The sequence below is a fragment of the Sceloporus occidentalis genome, unplaced genomic scaffold, assembly GCF_023333645.1.
Source record: "Sceloporus occidentalis isolate IW3139 unplaced genomic scaffold, rSceOcc1.0.p SCAF_69, whole genome shotgun sequence".
NCBI lineage: Eukaryota > Metazoa > Chordata > Lepidosauria > Squamata > Phrynosomatidae > Sceloporus > Sceloporus occidentalis.
In genome coordinates, this window is record NW_028317049.1 from 4,878,690 (window position 1) to 4,902,521 (window position 23,832).

At 43.9% G+C, this 23,832-nt stretch overlaps 1 protein-coding gene across 2 annotated transcripts in view; it reads right to left on the reverse strand.

The window, feature by feature from the left end:
- NF1 (neurofibromin 1) overlaps positions 1-23,832 on the reverse strand; it is a 152,679-nt gene that overhangs the window by 101,979 nt on the left and 26,868 nt on the right. For both annotated transcript variants that reach the window (XM_089494135.1, XM_089494134.1), the window contains exons 7-28: positions 22,923-22,998; positions 21,913-22,070; positions 21,489-21,662; positions 20,300-20,422; positions 19,344-19,418; positions 17,655-17,786; positions 16,737-16,871; positions 16,127-16,240; positions 14,641-14,720; positions 13,036-13,159; positions 11,199-11,354; positions 10,154-10,400; positions 9,388-9,461; positions 9,184-9,267; positions 8,317-8,757; positions 7,463-7,602; positions 5,361-5,483; positions 4,854-4,937; positions 3,337-3,453; positions 1,703-1,884; positions 1,394-1,605; positions 386-547 (exon numbers count right to left, since the gene is read on the reverse strand). In XM_089494135.1, coding sequence (XP_089350261.1) covers positions 386-547; positions 1,394-1,605; positions 1,703-1,884; positions 3,337-3,453; positions 4,854-4,937; positions 5,361-5,483; positions 7,463-7,602; positions 8,317-8,757; positions 9,184-9,267; positions 9,388-9,461; positions 10,154-10,400; positions 11,199-11,354; positions 13,036-13,159; positions 14,641-14,720; positions 16,127-16,240; positions 16,737-16,871; positions 17,655-17,786; positions 19,344-19,418; positions 20,300-20,422; positions 21,489-21,662; positions 21,913-22,070; positions 22,923-22,998 — 3,213 coding nt within the window. The remainder of the gene's footprint in view (positions 1-385; positions 548-1,393; positions 1,606-1,702; positions 1,885-3,336; positions 3,454-4,853; positions 4,938-5,360; positions 5,484-7,462; positions 7,603-8,316; positions 8,758-9,183; positions 9,268-9,387; positions 9,462-10,153; positions 10,401-11,198; positions 11,355-13,035; positions 13,160-14,640; positions 14,721-16,126; positions 16,241-16,736; positions 16,872-17,654; positions 17,787-19,343; positions 19,419-20,299; positions 20,423-21,488; positions 21,663-21,912; positions 22,071-22,922; positions 22,999-23,832) is intronic.

Here is a 23,832-nt window from a genome sequence, read left to right on the forward strand (position 1 = left end):
TACTAGGTTACCTTAGCTCCATAAAACTGCAATTTTCTGAGGCTGAGAGTGTGTGACCCACCGGGTAGGTTTCTATGGCCAAGCAGGGAATTGAACACTGACCTCTAGAATCACAGTCCATGACTTTAGAATCGCCTTAAGTCAGAAATGACTTGAAGGCACACAACAACAAAACACTGCTGCCTTAATAACTACTATGATATATCAGTCACGCAGAATTTAGGGTCAATACGTGTTGAAATGACATTAGTCTGACAACCGGGCCACTGCAATAAAAACTCCTGATCACCGAAAGCCGAAAACCCTTTGAAATCTACCTTGTTTTCTGTTCTGTGTTAACATTCTGCTCTGCATCTATCTCTGCTGTTCAGGCAAATGTAAGTACCTTAAAACAAAAGGTCATGATTTTGCTAGCCAGGCTGTTCCCTCTGAAGAGCGTCTGCATCGAGTCGGCCAGTTCGACTTCTTTAGAAAACATGTTCCAAAGCAACTGGTAGAGCAAGTGCCTGGAGTCGAATAAGGTGACAAGGACGCGAGCCAGTTCATCCTTTCAAAGGACAAAACACAAAACCATAGAACGTATCAGTGTTAAACAGCAGCACCTAATAAACCAAGACTGAAAAGAGAGTGTGATGGGAGAAGATAGCCATAATATCAAAACTAGACTATTTATGTATGTATGTATGTATATCCCGCCCTTCAGCCCTAATGGCTCTCAGGGCGGCTTACAATCTAAAAGAAACAAAAGGAGAAGGGAATGGTGGAGGGAAAGGGGATGAGGTCCAGTGGTTCTTCTCTCCCTCTGAGGCCTGGACCAAAGCAGATGGATTGGAGGGAGGGCTCTTCCTTCTTCCAGGCTAGTCCTGATGGAGCTGGATCTGCTATGATAGGGAAGGTAAGATAGTCATGCCACCACAACCAAACCAGGACCCCTCCAACACTGCCTACGTACTTCCCTGTAACATCTTCTAGTTACCAAGCTCTTGTAACAAGTGCAAGGAACAGAATCAGATTCAAGAGGAGATGCAAGAGACGCAAGGAGATCCATGGAGATGGATCTCCTTCTACTACAGACCGCTGAAAAAGTTGATATTTATGTTTGGCCACCTCTTCACTTCTAACTCTTGCAGCAACCTAATTCAAACCATAGTTCAGAAAGCTGTCTGCTGAAGTTCAATGGAGTAGCCCGCTTGTAAGCCCTAAAAATCTCAGCCAGGCAGGTATTAGTCAAAAAAGTAGTTGAGGCTGCTCTTGTGGAGTGGGCAGCTACCCTTCTCGATCGACTGCAAAGAAAACTACAATGCCAATCTACCTGCTTGTCCCCACCATTGCATGTTGCTCAGACTCAAGACTCACAAACATAGATCATACCCAACAAAATGATTTCTCTTACCCACTGTGAACAAGGCACCACATTCGCCAAAGCCATAGCGATGGGCAGCTCTCCCTGGTCCCCCATCATGGTAACCAACTCCACCAGCCTCTCGAAACGGTCTGCCAGCACAGTTTCTGCCAAGGTGTCAAATTCTGTGCCCTGCTGGAGAATTTTGGTGAGGACTTCCATGAACGTAGCCCTTGTCTGGAGATCTTTGTGATACCCCAACCCTATCAAACAGACAACGGGGAAAAGGTTTAGCTAAACCGGGGCGCAACTGCGTTCTTAAATCTTTTAGGCAGCTAACACGGATGTCGTCCGTTTTACCTATTGAGTGCATCAGGCCGCTATCCACGTTCGCATTCAGCAAGTTTGACATGGCCAGAACAGTGCAGTGCCTCAATGACGCCAGTCTTCGCGACATGCCGCGTTTTCTGCCGCCAGTTTGTGCGCTTTCATCTTCAACTTCGCTGCAGTCGTTGAGGAGGTTCATAAACAGCGTAAAGTACCTAAAGGCAAAAGTAATGGCTTACATATCTCAGGGGGAACCATTTTTATACAAGCAGCTGGCCTACGCAAATATAGCACAGCATCTCCCCAAAGATACAAGTCTACCTACATGCTGTGTCCCATTGGCTGGATTCTCTTGGCAGATACTCTCACCTCCTTAGGGCACAAGGAGACCTTTCTATTCAACATAGAATTAACACTTCATCATCTGTGCTTTTTATGCTACTCTTCTATTTTATAATTATGGATGATACTATTTTACTCTTGGGTTTTTATCATTATTAACAGAAGGTTGATATAGGGAGCCAACAGAGCTACGTATTAAAGCATCCCACAGAATTACAGAATCTTAAGAGGTGGAAGGGGACACCAAAGGCAAACTAATCCAACCTCCTGCTATGCAAGAATATACAAGTAAAACACTCCTGAAAGGTCCAACACACACTGCAGAAATAGTCTAGTTTGAGACCGCTTTAACTGCCATGGCTCAGTGCTAAGGAATCCTGGGAATTGAACTGTCTCACAAAACTACAGTTCCCAGAATTCGCTAGCATTGAGCCAGGGCAGTTAAAGCAGTCTCAACCTGGATTATTTCTGCAGTGTGCCTTGGACCATAGCCGCCCATCCACCTTCTGTTTAAAGACCTCCAAAGCTAGAGAGTCTACTCTGCCTCCAACAAAGCAGTCTATTCGCTTGTCGGACAGTTCTTAAAGCCCTAAGTGTTATATGGAATCTCTTTTCTGAAATGTGTATCTACTGCTTTGTGTTCTAGTCTCTGGAGAAGCAGAAAACAAGCTGGTCCCAACTTCCATATGATAACCCTTCAGATATTTAAAGATAGCCATCATGCAACCTTCCACTTCTCTAAGCTAAACATATCAAAGCTCCCTAACTCATTCCTTGTAAAGCTTGGTTTCGAGATTTTGATCATCCTGGTCACCCTTTTCTGGACACATTTCCACTTGTCAAAATCCTTGTCCATAGTCACTAAAACATTTGCTTCATCTGTCCCCAATAGCTGCTGGCTCTGAAGGGCTCCCAGTTCAGGTTGGGACGATAGCACCGAGTGACACATTTCTCTGCTCAGTGGCTTCTTATGATCTTTCGCATTTTACAAAGCCTCTCTTGAACCACATCAAACAGAAGCTTAAACTCTCCTTTTACTACAAGAAGCGTAAAGAGAAAAGAAACAGCTCCATTTGGGCACTGCCTCTTCTACTCTTTCCACTGAACGGAGCAATGAACAAGAATCCTGTGATTCTTTGAATGCAGGATCCCTAAAAAAATATTCTGAGAATGACTTCTCAGGGTTATACTTATGTAAATCCTATGCATGATGGTCTCCTGATTTAAGGGCATCCATAAAAAGCATAGACTTGTCCTGCTCAGGTATAGGAAAGAACTCTGGCTGTTAAATCTATACAATGCTGGGAAAAAGAAGCAGCCTTTACTTGAGGAACAACTGGGATTTAGCTTCCATCAGTTCAACTCCATCGCCTTCTTCTGGTTGCAGTGGAAGTCCTGCAAGGAGAGCCACCACCGCCTCCATGCTTGCCTGGTCCAAATCTCTGAACGAAACAAGAAATAGAGGCTAACATGAGAAGCACATCTCTCAGAGGTTCTTGAGCCACCATTTTTGTCTGACACTCTCAGGAAAGCACTGCAAGGAGACTTGAATTGGGTCCTTTCCGGGATCTGGAATTAAAGAGTTGTTCTCACAGTAGCCATCACCTGCCCATTGCGTTCCTGGGCACATATGGCTTTTACTCTATCTTTACCTTAGTATCATACAGATCACAGCTCATCCGTGCTATTCTGTAATGCCTCCTCTCTATTATCTCAGTCTGCAGCAACCTATGGATTACTCAGACACCTCTACTGCTTTATTGAGAAAGTTGTTGTGAAAAGATTTGGTCCCTTTACTTGCACTGAGGTTAAAAAATAACTACTTGCTATTATACTGTTATAAAAGTAACACACTGGCATAATTTAGGCCTGTTACAGACTGCCAAAATAAAGCTGCTTGGGGTCTCTTTGGAGGTATGCTGTTTAAATGATGCATGGGTCCGAAGAATCCGGAAGCTGCACCAAAAGCTGCCCTCCAGTGCTTAGCAATGGAGTGTGGCTTTGGCGCGACCTCCGGACTCTTAGGACCCATGCATCATTGAAAGAGCATGCCTCCAAAGAGACCTGAAGCAGCTTTATTTGGGCAGTCTGTAACAGGCCTTACTCTTCTGGCTTTTACTTTTCATGACTTTCTGCCACGTTTGAGGGAACAGGTTGATAAAAACTTAGGATTAATAAGAGAGTGTCATAAAAATTCTGGTTTAAATGCCTGGATGAAGAAAGCAGACCTCTTTCACAAACACACAATTCCCACTTGCTACTGATAGCATATCTGCAACCATCTTTAACTACCTAGTATACTGCTATGCAGAGGGATTTTGTAGCATCTTTGAGACTAACTGCGCAAAAGAAGTTGTAGCAGAAGCTTTTGTAGACTTGGGCTTGTTACAGACTGCCAAAATAAAGCTGCTTTGGGTCTCTTTGGAGGTATGCTGTTTAAATGATGCATGGGTCCTAAGAGTCCGGATGCTGCACCAAAGCTGCTTCGGGTCTCTTTGAAAGTATGCTATTTAAATGATGCATGGGTCCTAAGAGTCCGGAGGTCGCGCCAAAGCCACACTCCATTCCTAAGCACCGGAGGGCAGCTTTTGGTGCAGCTTCCGGATTCTTAGGATGCATGCATCATTTAAACAGCATACCTCCAAAGAGACCCCAAGCAGCTTTATTTTGGCAGTCTGTAACAGGCCTTGGTCTACTTGCTCAGATGCATGGAGCGAACTGGTGTGTTAAGGATGGACCTTTATAAGAAGACTACATGAATAGCCACAGAAATGTATAGCAAATCCGGTATATTTTAATGTTACCATATACTGAACAAAGTTGGCATTTGAACCCCTAGTACCTTGTCAGACATTTCACATCCTCATCTGTCGCCTGGTTGGATGTCCCCATAACCCAGTCGGTCAGATATTCCACCATCTTGTTCCTTAAAAGGTGGTATTACAAAATGTTGATTAAAAATAACAACACAACAGTTTGACAAATCCAAATTAAAGCAGCAACGGGGCACTGTATATTTAAATAAATCTCAGAAATGTAAACTGGTTTGTTCAGCATGTGATGGGCATTTTTTTAAAAACAAACCACAATTCCAAGTTTGCAGCAACATGAAGCCAGGAATCTGCTACATAGGATTGAATTTTTGGTTCCATCCACCTTCTGGCTGTATAGACAGGAGGAAAGTGTGCAAGCAAAACTTTGCACAGACTCCGTTATGTTTTTTGACACAGAGGAAAAGATATAGCCTACTGTGGACCACTTTCTACTCGCATTTATGGTAGTGGGAAAACATTACAACCCAAACAGGTAAATAAATATAAACACAATACAACTCATTGTTAACTTTTACCTGAATTTCATCTCTTGGCAGAAGGAGAGATCATCACGCCTCTCCATCATCACCTTCACAAGCTGACAGAGCTTGGTTTTAATCTGAATCGCATGTACTAGATTCCCCAGGACACGCACATATCTGTGAAGAAAGAATCATAGAATCATAGAATCATAGAATCGTAGAGTTGGAAGAGACCACAAGGGCCCTGATCCAGTCCAACCCCAATCTGCCATGCAGGAAATCCAAATCAAAGCATCCCTGACAGATGGCCATCCAGCCTCTGTTTAAAGACCTCCAAGGAAGGAGACTCTATCACCCTCCAAGGAAGTGCATTCCACTGTCGAACAGCCCTTACTGTCAGGAAGTTCCTCCTAATGTTCAGGTGGAATCTCTTTTCCTGGAGCTTGCATCCATTGTTCCGGGTCCTGTTCTCTGGAGCAGCAGAAAACAAGCTTGCTCCCTCCTCAATATGACATCCTTTCAAATAATGTCATAATGTCAGAAGAAACATAAAGCTCTCAGTTTGTTTGTTTCCAAAATCTGATGCATTCCATCAATAAAAAGAGGGGGAAAAGAGGATCCCAACAATTATCGTCCAGTTAATACCAGGAAAGATTCTAGAGCAGATCATGACATAGCTTACTTGCTAATTAGCTTACTTGCTGTTCGCCGCTATGATCTTTGGAATAGCGGTATATAAATAAAACAAATTATTATTATTATTATTATTATTATTATTATTATTGAACAGAGAGTCTGTGAACATCTAGAAAGCAATGTCATAACCACAAAAAGTCAACATGGGTTTCAGAGAAAGAAGTCATGCCAGACAAACCTAATCTCTTTCTTTGATAAAATTACCAGCTTGGTAGATGAAGGGAATGCTGTGAATGTAGTATATCTTGATTTCAGTAAGGCCTTTGACAAGGTTTCCCATGACATTCTTGCAAACAAGCTTGTAAAATGTGGGCTAGACAAAGGAACTGTTAAATGGATCTGTAATTGGTTGACCGGCCGAACCCAAAGGGTGCTCAACAATGGCTCCTTTTCATCCTGGAGAGAAGTGACCAGTGGGGTGTCCAGTGAGGCTCTGTCCAGTGCTATTCAACATCTTTATCAATGACTTGGATGACAGAATTGGGAGCATACTTATCAAATCTGCAGATGACACCAAATTAGGAGTAGCAGCTAATACCCCAGAGGACAGGATCAAGATTCAAAATGACCTGAATAGACTAGAAAGCTGGGCCAAAGCTAACAAAATGAAATTCAACACAGAGAAATGTAAGGTATTGCACTTAGGGCGGAAAAATAAAATGCACAGATATAGGATGGGGGACACCTGGATGAAGGAGACTATGTGTGAAAGGGATCTAGGAGTCCAAGTAGACCACAAGTTGAACATGAGTCAACAGTGCGATGCAGCAGCTAAAAAGGCCAATGTAATTTTAGGCTGCATCATTAAAAGTATAGTGTCTAGATCAAGGGAAGTAATAGGGCCACTCTATTCTGCTCTGGTCAGGCCCCACCTGGAATATTGTGTCCAGTTCTGGGTACCTCAATTTAAAAAGGATGTGGAGAAACTGGTGTCCAAAGGAGGGCGACTAAAATGGTGAAGGGTATAGAAACCATGCCCTATGAGGAATGACTCAGGGAGCTGGGGATGTTTAGCCTGAAGAGAAGGTTAAGAAGTGATATGACAGCCCTGTTTAAATACTTGAAGGGATGTCATATTGAGGATGGAGCAAGCTTGTTTTCTGCTGCTCCAGAGAACAGGACCCAGAACAATGGATGCAAGCTCCAGGAAAAGAGATTCCAGCTCAACATTAGGAGGAACTTCCTAACAGTAAGGGCTGTCCGACAGTGGAACACACTCCTTCCTCGGAGTGCAGTGGAGTCTCCCTCCTTGGAGGTCTTTAAGCAGAGGCTGGATGGCCATCTGTCAGGGATGCTTTGATGGAGAGTTCCTGCATGGCAGAATGGGATTGGACTGGATGGCCCTTAGGGTCTCTTCCAACTCTATGATTCTATCTTCTGCAACACAGTAACCTGCCCCCCTAAAAAGACAGGTTCTCTTCAGATAATAAACAGAGATAGAGATGAAAGGATTAACTTGCCTGACCAGATTCAGCATCATGGTCTCAATGCTGGCTTGTCCAAGGTGTTCTGAGCTCCCTTCCGTATGATTATCAAGCAAGTTCTTCATAATTGTAATGGTTTGCTCCACAAACTGAGTGTTAGTGTCATTCAACAATACCTGCACAAGAGCGAACAGTGCTTTAACCAACTTTCTCAGACGGCATGAAAAGCAAACCTAAAAAGTTGGACTAACAGTGAAATGAAGGTCAGTTCGCCAACTGAAGCACCTATTTGCTTTGTAGCCCACATACCGTACATAAGTAGTGCTACCCTGATGTGCTACTTTCATCTAACTTGGATCAATGTCAACTAAGCTGAGCTAGTCCTTCCTCTGCCACCTTTTCTAAAGTCTAATACACTTGGAAGAAGAGGAGAAACATCTAGCAGTCAATTTCATCTCATCAGCTACTGAAAACAGCATCAACAGCCTAAGAGAATTCTGCTATTTTATTATTCTGTGTCTCATTTCCCCCCATTCTATATTTTAAGATTGTAAATGATATTGAACAGAAAGGCAGTAAAGAAAGGTAATCGGCCAATGACTGAAGTTGGGTGAACTGAAAAAACAATCTCTGTGTATGAACCCAATTATAGGCACAATAAACACATTAATTTACCTTCTGCCTTTCTTGTCATATGGGAGAAAGCCACAGATCAAGGCTCTCTCTGTTCATGTGCAAAACTCGCACAATGAATCTGAACCAACTCAAGGATACAAAGCTTTCCTTCCACGCCTCACATCTGTGACATGCGGATGAAGCTTCTGAGCTCAGCCTGTAATATGGCTTGCAGTATCCGTTTTTAAAATGGAAACCAACAAGAATGATCTTACCTGCCCTTGAGAGTCAAAGAACTTGCTGATGGTGTTCTTTAATTTGTTGAAGAGCATTGGATAGAGGGCCGGGCTCAGCTCAAGGCCCATGAGGTCTTTAATGTTGGTCCGTATCTGCAAGCCCACTTTCTCGTGAGTGCAGACCATTAGAGACAGCAAGCGATCTATGAACTTGCTCACAGGAGTCTCTGTGTTGCCTTCGGTCGACAGCATGGATATCATGGAGCCCTTGCGCTCACTCACAGGGCCCATGGGAGGGCTGTAGGATGGGAAGGGCACACTGCCGCGATGCTGCAGGCACACCCCGCCAAGAGCGCAGAGGAAGCCGGTCATGTTGATCCACTCTTGCAGAGAATCTGTGTCCGAGAGGTCTATGGAACCGCCACCACTGACGTGGGACATCCGCCTCTTGACAATGGTCTTGTGAAGGCTTTCAGCAACCTGGAGGGAAGAAGGCAGGAAAGAATGTAATAATGCTGAATTCGGAACTCTCTTAAGGATTAGAGAGCTTAGAAAAGTTACTATTTGAACTATCAGTATCCCCCAAGCAATGCGGCTGAAGACCATGCTTGGTCTGGAGGATTCTCAGAGCTTGTCCAACACATCTGGATAGCACCACGTTGGGAGAATATCACTTTAGACCTAAATGAGAGGCAAGGAAAAGTGCCTGGAGACTATTTAACAGCCCTTATAGTATTCTGTGGGTTTTTCAGGTTATGTGGCCAATGTTCTAGAATAGTTTATTCCCGACGTTTCGCCAGCATCTGTGGCTGGCATCTTCAGAGAATGCTGGCCTAGAAGAGAGCTGGATATATATATATATATACGCATGCGCTGTGTGACCCTGGAGGAAAGCCTTTGTTTTACCTGGCCATCTTCCATCTTAGTCTTTGGATAGTTGAGGATGAGTTTTGTAGCCGCTTCCCATTTTAAATGTGTATCTTCCCAAGCCTGAAATGCAACAGAAGAAAAAACATTATTCTTCTTGAAACAAAAAAAAACAGGCTTAATGCAACACTGTCTACTGCTAAAGATGAATGCTTTTGCAAAGGGAGCAAGGGGAAAAGGTACCTCAGTGTTACCCGCCGTTGGATGTTCAATTCGCCTCAGCAATGCCATCACTCTTTTCTGGAGGGCAGCTCTTCCTAAGGAAAGGCAGTCAAAAACATATTTTCAATTTCTGGAAAAGGTCATTCCTGAAACGAAGATCCTCAGTAACAACAATTCCGACAGTCCATATTTACACAAATAGATATGATTTAACACACGGTTACAAGGCTTCACAGTGGCTCCTTCCAGCCGGAGCAACTCCTTTGCAAGACTCTCCACACACACCCTTCTGTTATCCTTCTGCTGGCAGGCAAAGAACATTTTATCCAGGTTGGCTTTGGGCAGGTGACTGGGTTACAGGAGAAGAGGCTTTCAAGAACTGGGCACAGTGCCTTAACTTTATGCTTCTAGTTGCTTTCAACCCCATAATTTGTTTAACTGTGTTTTAATACACATTTTTGTGATTTTATCTAACTTTCAAAGAACGTTGCAAGCAACTCTGAATCCTAGGTCTGGAAGAAATGCAGGAGATCAAATAGATAAGCAAGCATAACCACATCTTTGATTCATATCTGGCAGTGCAATGCTGACAAAGTGTGTCCCTGTAGGTTCTGCTGGATCTTTCAATGGTTTCCAATAATACCATTGACCAAGGTACCATCGACCAAGGTGTCATAGGTCTGGAATTCTTATTACTCTTCACCACTGGCGATTCTGGCTAGGGCTGCTAAGCCTTAAACCTGCATTTCTTTCAGGAGAGGTGTTCCGTGCTGCCAGTAGGTCTTACCTGTTGACATCACATTGCTCACCGACGCAAACTCCATAAAGGTGTTATAGTTGGGCAGAAAGTTGTGAACCGACACTTCGTCCACTCCGCACCTGATATCCGCTTCCTCACAAAGGTGTCGGAAACACGACATCGCAACCAGCACTGCCTCGGTGTCAGGGCTCCAGAGGGACATGTATAGGGCAACCTCCAATTTGGTCTGGGCTTGGCGACATATCTGGGTCCCACTGCAACCTGCAGTGCTTTCCTTGGGAGACAGAACATGGGCAGGGTTAATTATTACTCTCCATGACAGCATCTGCTTTTCAAAAGATGAAGAACATGGCCTCCACAGTGTGAGCCACATATAGATACACAAAAAGTAATGTTTAATGACTGTGAAGAAATACATAAGGAATTTATTGCAGCTTTCTTGCTAGAAGACACAATAGCACAGATCTATGGGGCAGGCTGGACATATGAGACTGAAGCTGATGCCCTATTCATTCTTCTTGCAATATGTTGTAGTCATGAGGATCTTAGGCTATTGAGAGACCCTCCCAGGACTAGGTACCAACAACAGAATCAAGGACAAAGAGTTGAAGAACACACAGACACACTCTGGGAGCAGAAGGCTTGCTGTTCCAACCCAAACAAGAAATCTGTTAAGTTATTCCCATGCTGAACAAGGCCAGTTTGGAGAATGAGAACCCTTCACTACCAAGAGTATGTTCCAAGCCCTCATTTCCGATAACTCACCACAGTGACACAAACCAAAACTTCCTGGCTCTAGCCCCGATGACTCCTGAACACCAAGGAGAATCTCGGCAGCAAACCACAAGCACCAGTGACAGAAGCAAGGTTGCCATTGGTTGCCCTGGCTGATCATAAGATGCTGAACATCTCAAAGACAACTCTGCTTGCTTGATCTGAGCCTGAAATGGAAAGGCCCAACCACAAGCTTAGAGCCCAGTATGATCAGGGCCCTTAAAACAAACAGCCATCTGACAGACGCTTAGGACTAAGTCATGCCCAGGATGACTCCGCTCACAGTGCTCTTACTCACCATGCAGAAGCTCCCTTTGCCCTTCCGGAGTGTGGCTCCTGGGATACAACGCATCATCTCTTCGTGGTCAAGAGAAATTTGACTAGCTCCACCACCAGAGACATCACATCCTACCCCATAAAGGAAGAGAAAGGGGCAGGAACTCCTATCTGATTGCTACAGAGAGAGGGAAGAAAAATAATTCAAGTGTCACCCAACTTTTCTAATTTACGAAAGGAGAAAATGTTTGGCAGGACTTTTTTGAGCCCACATTTTAAAAGCAAGGTGTACCATGCAAAAGAAAAGAAAAGGCTGACTTGCTTACAACAGACAAGCCACTATTCGCTGAGACGTAGCAGCTGAGAAGAGGGAGCTCCTGTCAAATTTAGAGGGCATCTTTGTGCGCATTGGTTCATAGGCTTGCTTCACGCTTCCAAACCAAATCATCACACTTGTTATGCTTCCATGTTGGCTGCCACCTCTGTGAATCAGCTTATAATGCGTGCGGTATCATATGAAGTTCATTTGCCCTCAAATCCTCTGTGCCTGTGATTGAATGTGTGCCTTCTTTGTTCTTCTAGCCGCACAAGCTAAACCAGTGACTAAAACTGGGAAATGTGCAAACACAAGCCTTACACACAATAGATGTGGACAGATTCAGGGCTGCATTACAAACACTGCGGGCAGAGTCTGGTTTGGACATGCACTACCATAAATAATTCATTTCCCCACCAAAGAGTGAAAAAACAAATGTGCAGTGTGTGCCACCTCACATTTTATCCTCACATTCACCCTCAAAACTAGGCTAAACTGGGAACTGATACATGTTGAATGAGCTGCCTGGCTGCATGGGATTTTGAACATGGGTCTCCAAGACACTGACTGAGCACTCAGCGCATCTCATGGGTTCTCAATAGAGATACAGTGCGCCCTTGGTATCTGCTGGGGTTTGGTTCCAGGACCCTCCATGGATACCAAAATCCGTGGCTACTCAAGGCCCATTAAATACAATGGCATAGTCTATTGGTGTTCCTTATATAAAATGGCAAAATCAAGGTTTGCTTATTGGAATTTATGGCCTGTTACAGACTGCCAAAATAAAGCTGCTTCGGGTCTCTTTGGAGGTATGCTATTTAAATGATGCATCGGTCCTAAGAGTCCGGAGGTCGTGCCAAAGGCACACTCCATTCCTAAGCACTGGAGGGCAGCTTTGGTGCAGCTTCCGGATTCTTAGGATGCATGCATCATTTAAACAGCATACCTCCAAAGAGACCTGAAGCAGCTTTATTTTGGCAGTCTGTAACAGGCCTATATTTTTGGGAATATTTTCAAGCTGTGGATGCTTGAATCCTTGGTTAAAAAAATCCATGGATATGGAGGACCAACTGTGTTGCCAGCTCTGACACTAATAACTGAACTCTCTTCATACGACAGAGACATATGTCTGTAGTATCCCTACACAAGAGTTGCACCTAACGTATGAATGTCCCGCAGGCCCAGAGACAGGGCAGGTGGAGTCATTTTGCACGACAGTCATCCAAAATCCCACCAACAAGGGTTGACTGCTCACAGTTCGCCTGTGTAGCATCCAAAGTAGTTGTAGTCAAGACAGCAACAGTCTGGTAGCAATACAGCGAGCAAAAAAGAGAGCAAGGGATCTCAGCACAGATTTGTGTCTCCTGGGATGTAAGAAAACCTCTGGGTTACGTTTTCACCTCCTTTACTGAGCAGGAATGTTACATCTGGCTGGAGCCAGCCAATTTTTCTTTCCACTCTCAAACCATCTAATATACTAGAAGCAGCAAGCAGTGTTTGGAAGGGTTTTTCCCCCATGAGGTTGGTTCAGGCATTCACTTACTTTGTTTTTCAGGAGAAATTTGTTCCTGCAGATCAAAATCTCCCGCAGCCACTTGAGGATCTCGGTGCTGCTGAGAATCTGATTGCTTGTTAGCCTCTTGCATATACAGAACAGCATCTGTGAGCTGCAGGAACATGGAACCGGGGAAATCATCATCATTAGCCACTTACAGATGTTCTCCATAGCTTGAGGAGCAATATTTGAAGTATGCAGCTCATTACAATAGTTACAATAAAAGATGTAGAAGTAAAATCACAGAATCACAGAATCATAGAGTTGGAAGAGACCACAAGGGCCATCCAGTCCAACCCCATCCTGCCATGCAGGAAATCTCAATCAAAGCACCCCCATTGACAGATGGCCACCCAGCCTCTGTTTAAAGACCTCCAAGGAAGGAGACTCCACTCCGAGGAAGAAATGTCTTCCACTATCAAACAGCCCTGACTGTCAGTTCCTCCTAATATTGAGGTGGAATCTCTCTTCCTGGAGCTTGCACCCATTGCTCCGGGTCCTAGACTCTGGAGCAGCAGAAAACAAGCTTGCTCCCTCTTCAATATGGCATCCCTTCAAGTATTTAAACAGGGCTATCATATCACCCCTTAACCTTCCCTTCTCCAGGCTAAACATCCCCAGCTCCCTAAGTCGTTCCTCATAGGGCATGGTTTCCAGACCCTTCGCCATTTTAGTCGCCCTCCTTTGGACACATGGCTCCAGTGTCCTTTGGACACATGGCTCCAATATTCACACAATATTCCAGGTGGTGCCTGACCAGAGCAGAATAGAGTGGCACTATAACAACAACAACAACAACAACAACAACAACAACAACAACAACAACAACTTTATTACAGCCATTTTGCCAGCACAGAGTGGCACTATTACTTCCCTTGATCTAGACACTATACTTCTATTGATGCAGCCTAAAACTGCATTGGCCTTTTTAGCTGCCTCATCGCACTGTTGACTCATGTTCAATTTGTGGTCTACTTGGACTCGAGGGCCTGTTACAGACAGCCAAAATAAAGCTGCTTCGAGTCACAGTGGAGGTATGGTGTTTCAATGATGCATGCATCCTAAGAGTCAGAAGTCGCACCAAAGCCACACTCCATCCCTAAGGACTAGAGCGTGGCTTTGGTGTGGCTTCTGGACTCTTAGGATGTTGCATCATTGAAACACCATACCTCCACTGTGACTCAAAGCAGCTTTATTTTGGCTGTCTGCAACAGGCCCTAGATCCCTTTCACATGAAATACTCCATCTTCTCAGAGGGTCCCACTCAAGTCCTAGTTTCTTCCCATAACCAGGAAAAAGAAAATAGGACAAAAGGTCTGGTGTGGAATAAAATGAAAGTAACCGCTGTCTACAAACAACACATTTCAAAGTGGAAAAACTCCTTCACAAGCTGAGACACAACGCTGTACATGTAGGGTTTTCTTGCTAACTTGACATTTAAAAAGGGCCTCACCAATAAGAGTACAGTAACAGCTTAGAAGGGATATGAACAACATTATTCTTTTTTTAAAAAACTATGTTTTTATGGCTACTACAGCACCTAAAAAAGGAATCGGGAAAGAATCTAATTTACAAGGTAAAAGGTATAATTACCTGATCTCCCAAAATGTTTCAATGGGTGCATCTGGATTCCATAAATCAATGCTGTCTAACTGATGAAGCACAAGTAGGGCCTGAACATCCAAACACAAAGACGCGTCTCAATAAATGTAACACCGAACAAAAGATTCCCTAGGAACACATAGCTAATGTGTAAATCAAGATATTGGCCTGTTACAGACTGCCAAAATAAAGCTGCTTCGGGTCACTTTGGAGGTATGCTATTTAAATGATGCATGGGTCCTAAGAGTCCGGAGGTTCCTAAGCACTGGGGTGCAGCTTTGGTGTAGCTTCCGGACTCTTAGGATGCATGCATCATTTAAACAGCATACCCCCAAAGAGACCCCAAGCAGCTTTATTTTGGCAGTCTGTAACAGGTCATTAAGTCCTGGCAAAGACAGGCTCTTTCGAGAAGGAAAAAAAAACCCAAGAATTCATGGGGAAGATCTTGAATATTAGACATACTGCCCCACTAACGTCCATTCATTTCAACAGGGTCTACTTTGCATTGCTGCAATGCAATATATTACGATGTGATTGATATTCTATGTGGGAAGCATCCCTTACAGCGCCAGGGCTGCCAAGGATAGGTGCTGCCATTCAAGTGAAGGTGGGAATAAAAATAAGTAATAGGATTTTGTGGGGTTTTCGGGCTAAGTGGTCATGTTCTAGAAGAGAAGATGCCAGCCTTCCTTCTCTGAAGATGCCAGCCACAGATGCCAGTGAAACGTCAGGAATAAACTCTTCTAGAACATGGCCACAGAGCACAAAAAAACTATGGATGCCAGCCATAAAAGCCTTCGACTTCACAAAAATAAGTAAAACCCCATGTTCAACAGAAAACAAGTTGCACTAAGTCAGAGAATACGAAACTAGGAAGGATTCCAATTAAAGCTAGGAAGGATTCCAATTGAAGCGAAGTGCAAATAAGGTTCTATAGCCTTCCCCAAGTACATGTTTAGTCCAAAGCACACTGCAGAAATAATCCAGTTTGAGACCGCTTTCGGGAATCCTGGGAATCGTAGTTTATTGTGGCACCAGAGCTCTCTGACAAAGAAGGCTCAATGTCTCACAAAACTACAGTTCCCAGAATTCCCTAGCATTGAGCCAGGGCAGTTAAAGTGGTCTCAAACTGGATTATTTCAGCAGTGTGTTTTGGACCTCTGTCACTTCCAGCACAGTCAAAGCGGTGGATATTTTCCTATTTTGGGCCATATTAGTTTGCACCCAGCCACAAATAATGAAGGCAAGAAGCTCAGACCGACAGGCCAAATTGTGAAGCCAACGTGCCAAGTTAGATTTTATTTGGTCCCCTGCGTCGAAAGAAACCAAAATGATGCGTTTTGTCACAGTCTGAAGGCTTGGCTTTAAAATAAGCTGGCACTGGCTTCGGGAGAGAAATTTAGATCTCCATTTCCACCTTGCTTTTCCCTTTGAAGCAATGGACCTAGATGTAAATGACGAAGCGTGAGTCCCTTACCTCCATGGCTTCTTGAGCTATTTCAGGCATGCTGGACTGGGGCACCAGTTGGACAAGCCCTGTTATGAGTTCAGCCGTGCTGCCCTGCGTCTCGGGCCCCTGTTTCTTTGGGTTCTGTATACGAAGGTAGGGACATGTAAGCCTGTGTTTGCATGTATGGATTTAGTGACATTTACACTCCAAGCAGAATTTCATAACGTATAAGATCACTCTCTGTGTGCATTTGCTCTTTTATCAGAAGGAAACACACTGCGCTGGACCCTGGAGGTACTTCAAAAGCCGACGTCTTGCAGCTTTGTGAACATATGCGTATAAACATGCTTTTGAAGTGGGAAATTTAAGGAACCAATCCCTCCACGCAACAGGACAAAGTTGTACAATTCAAGATGAGTTTGATAACTTGATTCTGTTCAATGCATTAATAAACCCCCAGATTTTGTGGATGCAGTGGACCAGAACAAGCAGCGACAAGGTACCAACCTTAAGCAACAGACTTGAATTCCCTCACTATTTCTCATGCATGTTAACTCCTCTTAAAAAGCCACTGCTTGTTTGTGATAAAAGAAACAAACTGCGCATGTATTCACGTTGGAAAAAGTCTTTTACTTACGCAGAGCAAGAGTTTTGGGTCAGCATGGATGAGCTTTACCATGGATAACAGCAAAACCTTATAACTTCTCGTTTCCACGTCTGTAGGTTTTTCTTTAAATTTAAGGCTTGTCATTTTCTCTTTAAATGTAAGACTCTAAGGGGAAAAAAAACATGACTATTAACAAGAGCCAGGTTATTCCAAACTCACCTATAAGGCACTATTTAGACATATAATATGCATGAGACAATTCTGTGTAAATGTGACCTGCATAACCCACAAAGGTTCTACTTTGTTAGCTGCCAGAGCATCCTGAGTTGTTATTTCAATGGACCCTATGATCCCATCGAATCCCATCCATGTCACTTCTCAAAGAAAAAGAGATACTAGAGGAATGGTATTGAAAATCTGAAAACAGCAGCAGTGAACAAAGCAACCTTTGCATTCACGCTCATTAGGAAAAAGACTGAAAATCAATCTACTAGTATATGGTGCGAGCGCATTTGAAAGCCAGACACTCCTCCTCAAAGAGGACATTGCAGAGATAATCTTTAGTAAGGAGGTGGGTGAAGTGCAACCAAAGCACCCAAAACCAGCCACAAAGGCCCTGACTCTCAAAGATCCTAAAAATCTACAACGCTATATAAATAAAGTATAATAATAATAATAATAATAACAACAACATAAATAGCTGAAAATGGCAGCTACAGGTGATGTTATGAACCTCTGGTGTGCTAGGACACAACAGTACAACCCATGGGAGGTTGCATAGAAGGAAATATGCCCTGTCCGCAAATGTCCACTCCTGCCTTAGACCTTCTGTTGTAACATCTGGGTTTGTACACTTCCCAGCACTCTTGGAATGGAAACATACACACAGGCCCTGCAGCAAGTCACACAAGAATTGTAATAAATGGAAGAAAAGGAGCAGGGACTTACTGGCGTCATGCGAATCGGAGTGTGCACACCTGAACCTTGAAGAGCTTTGTGGAGGGTTTCGCTGAACATGCTGCGGAGTTCCACCGAATGACAATACACAGCATCGATCTTGGGCCACCAGTCCAGCGCAGACTGAAGGGGACAAAAGACCAGCAGGGATCGCAAAATAAGCATTAACAGAAAACTCAAGAGCAGCACGGAGCCCAACATCCAGCAAACGAAGTATTCCTATTCATTTCCCTCTTAAAATCATCTAAAGAAAGAGATGCATCTTTCTCCTTAGTAATACTAAGTTATTATCGCCACTCTGGGAAAGGGGATTCTGACTCCTCCAGCAAGCTTTGGTTAGAATCAGAGTAATACAGTCAGAAAAGCCATGGGGATAGAAGGTGTTTCAGTAACCCTGAATAAAGCTTCTCTGAGGCATGGTCTCCCTAATTTCTATGGTGTGAAAAATCCTCTGATCTGATAAGTTACTCAATGCAAGGGTTGGATACCTTTGACCCTTCTGTTGTTTTGGCCTATTTCCCATTATGGTTAGGGCTCACGGGAGTTAAAGACCAAGACATCTCAAGGACCCTTGACTTACAGAAATGTTACACTGGAAATAACCAGCCTCCACTGTTAAGTTTTTTGTACTTGGCTACCTGCAGTAATAGCCAAAAGGAATCATCCATCAGGAATTGATGGTCAATAGGCCCACTTGGACAATGCAAGTCCCTGCCAGACATGTTCCAAAATAATCTGCAAGTTATTCTTAGGGCTGTAAAAGAAAGGTTGCAAGGGCCCATTACGGACTACCAAGAAGCAGCAGTCTGCCGCCACCGCCACCGGTTGCAGCGTCCGGGAACCGCAGCAGCCAAACGGCGCGGTTCCCGGACGCTGCAGAGAAGGAACGCGAAAATCGCGCTCCTTCCTGAACCCCGGAAGAGACGCCACAAGGCACTAGTCGCACACTCACGGCGTCACTTCCGGGGCGCGACGTGTGGTCACAGAGCGTCCGCTACGTCAAGATGGCAGCGGCCGTGTGGAACAGCCGCCGCCATTTGTTACGGACTCAGTCCGTGGTAGGGTTAGGGGCGTCTGGAAGAGATGTCCCTTTCTAACCTTAGCACAGACTGAGTCCATGTGTAACGGGCCTAAGATCCAGTGGACAACTGCCTGTCAGTGCTACCACCAAAAGTATGTTTGAACTACAAAGTTACATCGGTTTCATATCACTTTAACTGCCATGGCTAAGGTTATCATGGCTTTTGTCATGGATGTGGTGCTTAGACGATGCCTTGAGGAGAAGCAGTGAAGACTAAAATGCTCCAGACAGGCATTCAGGATGCTTTGGGAACTGTATTTCAAGAAAGTGGGCACATCACCAAACTACACTCCTAGGCATAGGATGGAGCCATGACAATTCAAGTGATACAAAGATGGTACAATCATTGTGTAGATAGGCCCTGAAGGACTGGAAACAGAGTGCAAGATCACACGCAACCTCCTCCAGCCTCCTTCCACTTTTTGTCCCTTGCGAATTTTCACCGACACACTGAACCAGCCCCTGTCATTGGGCCTACGCTGAAGTTAATTTGGGATAATGAAAGTCAGGCATTTGAAAATATCCTCTAAGATCTCGTTCTACCAACTATCATTTTGTGAACTGAATTAACAAGTATCTGCAGAAGCTTAAGGACTTACGTTTGTGATTATGCGGTGGAGTGAATTTACCAGGACATAATGAAATGTTGATGGGGAATTCTGTGCCAAGCAGGTCTGTAAAAGAGGATGTAAGAAACATTTTAGAAGATCTTCTTCCATAGAGGACTTGAAAAGCAAAGGTAAATCTGCTCCCAGTTTCTCCATAGCAAGGACCACCAAAGTCAGCTTGATGTTACTATGGGCCTTCAGGCAATTTATTCCACTTTATGGACACCCTGTCATAGGTCTTCTTGGCAAGATTTGTTCAGATAAGGTTTGCTACTGCCTTCCTCTTGGTGCGACTTGCCCAAGAGTCCCCCAATGGGTTTCCATGGCTGAGTAGGGAATCGAAACCTGATCTCCTGGAGTCCTAGTACAACATTCAAAACTGCTACATCACACTGACTCTCTATCAAAGTCAGCAAAGCTTGCAAAAGGGCCTTTCTCCATGAATGAAGTGATTACACATCTGTAATACTTTCCTTTAAGCAAGAGATAGGCTCCTGGTGGACAAGGGTCAAAGCAAACACAAAAATACTATTCAGTCTAGAATATCAGTATCCAAAGGGATCTTGTAGCACCTTTGAGACTAACTAAGCGAAAGACATTGTGGCCTGAACATCCAAAGACTTGGTCTACTTCCCCAGATGCACAGAGTGCCCAACACCACATGTATCAGGGGACATAGACCAAGTCAATGAAAGCTCACGCTACACAAAAAAACCAGAGCTTCTTCAGTTAGTGCAACCGATAAAGGTCACTAAAAAGCAGCAGGAAAGGCATCTTGAAAGCAAGCTGCCCAAAAATAGATTTCTAGAAAACACTCGAAACGGTAATTGCTCAGAAATGAATCTCTATTATTCATGAACCCCCAACCGCTGCTGCCTTGCCCATACCCAGCGTCTCAAAAATAGCTTCAGAACAAAAAGCAGATGCCTACAGACTCACGGCCTCACCTTAAAGTGCTGGTTGTTTTTTGGGTTGATGCGAAAGCAGGACACTAAGCAGTCGATCATGAGGTCAATGTCGGCATTCTGGTTGCTCCTCAAGAAAGGCTTGCTAGGGTTGAAGAGCAGGTTCTATAAAAGAGCAAACGTGGGTCCTGGTTATTTCAGTCAATCCGCCTTACCGCCATGCAGCCCTAAGAAGAGTATCATGGAAAAGAATTCAATTGCCTATATATCAGTGGTTCTCAACCTTTCTAATGCCGCGGCCCTTTAATACAGTTCCTCATGTTGTGGTGACCCCCAAACATGCAATGATTTTCATTGCTACGTGCAAATATGTGTTTTCTGATGGTCTTAGGCGACCCCTGTGAAAGGGTCATTCGACCCCCCAAAGGGGTCCCGACCCACAGGTTGGGAACCACTGCTATATATGCTGATGAAGCTATTAGCGGATGTTGCTTTTCAAAGGATAAGACCAGGGTTTGAGGAATGTGTTACCATGTTTGAGGAATGTGTTACCAGTATCTTTGAGACTGACTGATTTATGTTGACATGAGCTTTCATGGACTTCAATCCTTCAGATGCATTGATGGGAGTATTGTATTAAGCCACAGCTATTTAAGAATGACTACGCAGCATTATAAAAGTAAAGGGTGGGATGAGAGTATGGTGGGATACAGTACGATGGAAGATCTGGTACTAGTCATAAACTTTCAAAGAACTGTGTAAGATGATCAACAGCTTATACAAAAATGCATACCGTGGGAGATGCGTACAAATGTTTATGCAGAATTTGAAAAAGGACATTGCAAATCGCTGTGGGAGTAGGACAAAACTTCAGAATAATAAAAAAGGCCGCTGACAAATTCAGCCATTCATTTGCACTATCCCTAATTTATAGCATAAACTCTGGTCTGAGCTTCCAAGTCAATAACAACAGGAGAGTTGGAGTTCAATACCAATTCACTACTCTCATTTTCTGCCCGTTGGTTCAAGCTCACTTCGGTTTCCAAGTACCCCAGCCTCTCATAGTGATACAACAGGTCTTAACTAGTTGTTGTCATCCCACCAAGTCATACCTGATGCCTTCCTGGCCCTGGCATGATGTCGAAACTGAACTATTATGTATTTCAGTACACTGTACGTGAAATACAAACAGAAGCATGTGTACACAATGCACACAATTTCTTTTTCCTACCTTGAGATCGACCACCATCGACTGCACTAGAAGGAAAATGACAGAGTTGTCTTCCCAGCTGATATAGGTCGATGCTTTGCACAACTTCACGCAAGCGATGGCTGCACTTTCGGTGAGCTGTCTACTCCCGCTATGGCCTGCAAGTGCCTTCCTGAGGTTGTCCAGAAATAGCTTCTGCGGGATTCAATAATACATCAAGACGTTATAGCCCCAGCCTCAGGTACCTGGATGCAATTTTCACATCCGTCACCATTCAGCTGGAGAACATCATCATTATCTCTGGGATGCAGTGCGCCTTATGTCATAATCATGGCAGAGCCTCAGAACTACCTTTTGCTGCACTAGAACAAAATAATCCTTAAAACCCTAGATGCCATACAGTTGTAAAATTGTGGCCGCGGAAGTCATTTTCAGTTTTCTTTACCTTGTTCATTTTGTTTTCATCCACCACATCTTTGGCAATGTCTTGGATGATGACCGGACACAAGACAAGGAGTATAATTTGCAGCGGCCAAACGGCCGCTTTGCGTTTCGTGCTTTCTGCAAACCCGTCCACCAAATCAAAGAGCTTCTCTGCACAATCTGCAATGAAGAGATGAGACCAAATCAATTAATCAATGCAAAACGAAACCAAACCAAAAAAACCCAACTGCATACACTTAGCTCCAAGTGCGGCCAAGTTGCAAAAGCCGAAATCCCTCCCATTTTTAGCACAGTATCAATGGCCTGTTACAGACAGCCAAAATAAAGCTGCTTCGAGTCACAGCGGAAGTATGGTGTTTCAATGATGCATGCGTCCTAAGAGTCCAGAAGCCACACCAAAGCCACGCTCCAGTCCTTAGGGCTGCAGCATGGCTTTGGTGCGACTTCTGGACTCTTAGGACACATGTATCATTCAAACACCATACCTCCACTGTGACTCGAAGCAGCTTTATTTTGGCTGTCTGTAACAGGCCAATGTTTGATACCACAGCAACAACTCTTGGAAGGCATAACACCCTGACTTTACATGGAAATGCAAGTCCTCTTTCCTACAACCCTCTAATACTCATTGGGAAAGAGGATCATCTTTTTGTCAGTATCAGATGTAATAGAGAAGTTGGTTTTGCCCACGAAAGAGCAACTGAAACCATTTTTTAAAAAGTCTTGCAATCCCTTAAATACAATGACGTTTTGACAAAATCTACTGGCAAACAACCCACTTCACAAAGAGGCATGGAGTACAACCTCAGCTGGCAGATAATGCTAAACACACTAGGGCCAAGGAATGGAACGTAAAAAGGTACCTATTGCATCCTTATGTGGAATAAAATCTTTCTAAGGTGCTGCAAAGTGTGTGAACTCTGAAATAAGGGGTAACTGAAGGAAGATGTTGCCTGCAAAAATCAATTCAGGTGCATAGATTAGGCAACCCAACTATTGGCGTTGCCTTACCTGACAGATCAGTCTGTGGCGTCTGGTACAGCTTTGTAAATTCCTCTGGATAGTTTTCCACCCAGTTCCAAAATGCCTACATCAAAACAGACGTCAAAAAAGAACCATTTAGTACAGAGAATGCATTTGTAAAGCGGTGATATATCTAGTGATGAGATACATCTAGTGATTCGACAGAATCCTGGGATTTGTAGTTTTGTGATGCTCCAGTCCTCTGGCAGCGAAAGTTAAAGACCTTGTATAACTGAAAATCCCAGGATTCGGATGGAGCTACAGCACTTAAAGTGGTATCCAAACTGCATTATTTTCTACAGTGTAGATGCGCCCATAAGCAAACTGTGGGATTTGCTTTCATAGGCTGTTGCTTATTTAGGCCCCATACAGACAGGCCAAAATAAAGCTGCTTCGGGTCACTTTGGAGATATGCTGTTTAAATGATACATGCATCTTAAGAGTCCGGAAGCCACACAAAAATGACAATCCAGTCCTAAGGACTGGAGCACAGCTTTGGCACAGCTTCCTGACTCTTAGGAAGCATGCATCATTTAAACAGCATACCTCCAAAGTGAAGCGAAGCAGCTTTATTTTGGCCTGTCTGTATGGGGCCTTAGATAGCTTTTAAAGGGGGATCAGAGACGTTCATGGAGAATAAGGCCACTAGTTATGATATAACTCCACTATTAGAGGCACTATGGCTCCAAATACCAGTCCATGGGGAAAGGGAAGCTGCCTTAATATCCAGCTTTTGGACTTCTCAAGAGATATATGGTGAACACTGTGCTAAACTGGATAGGCCTTTAGTCTCACCCTTACCAAAAGCGCAGTTTTTCTCTCATATATTCTTACATGGCCACACTTTATTCCTTTTTTTTGCAGGGGAAGCAATGGTTCTGTTCTTCAGTATTAACCA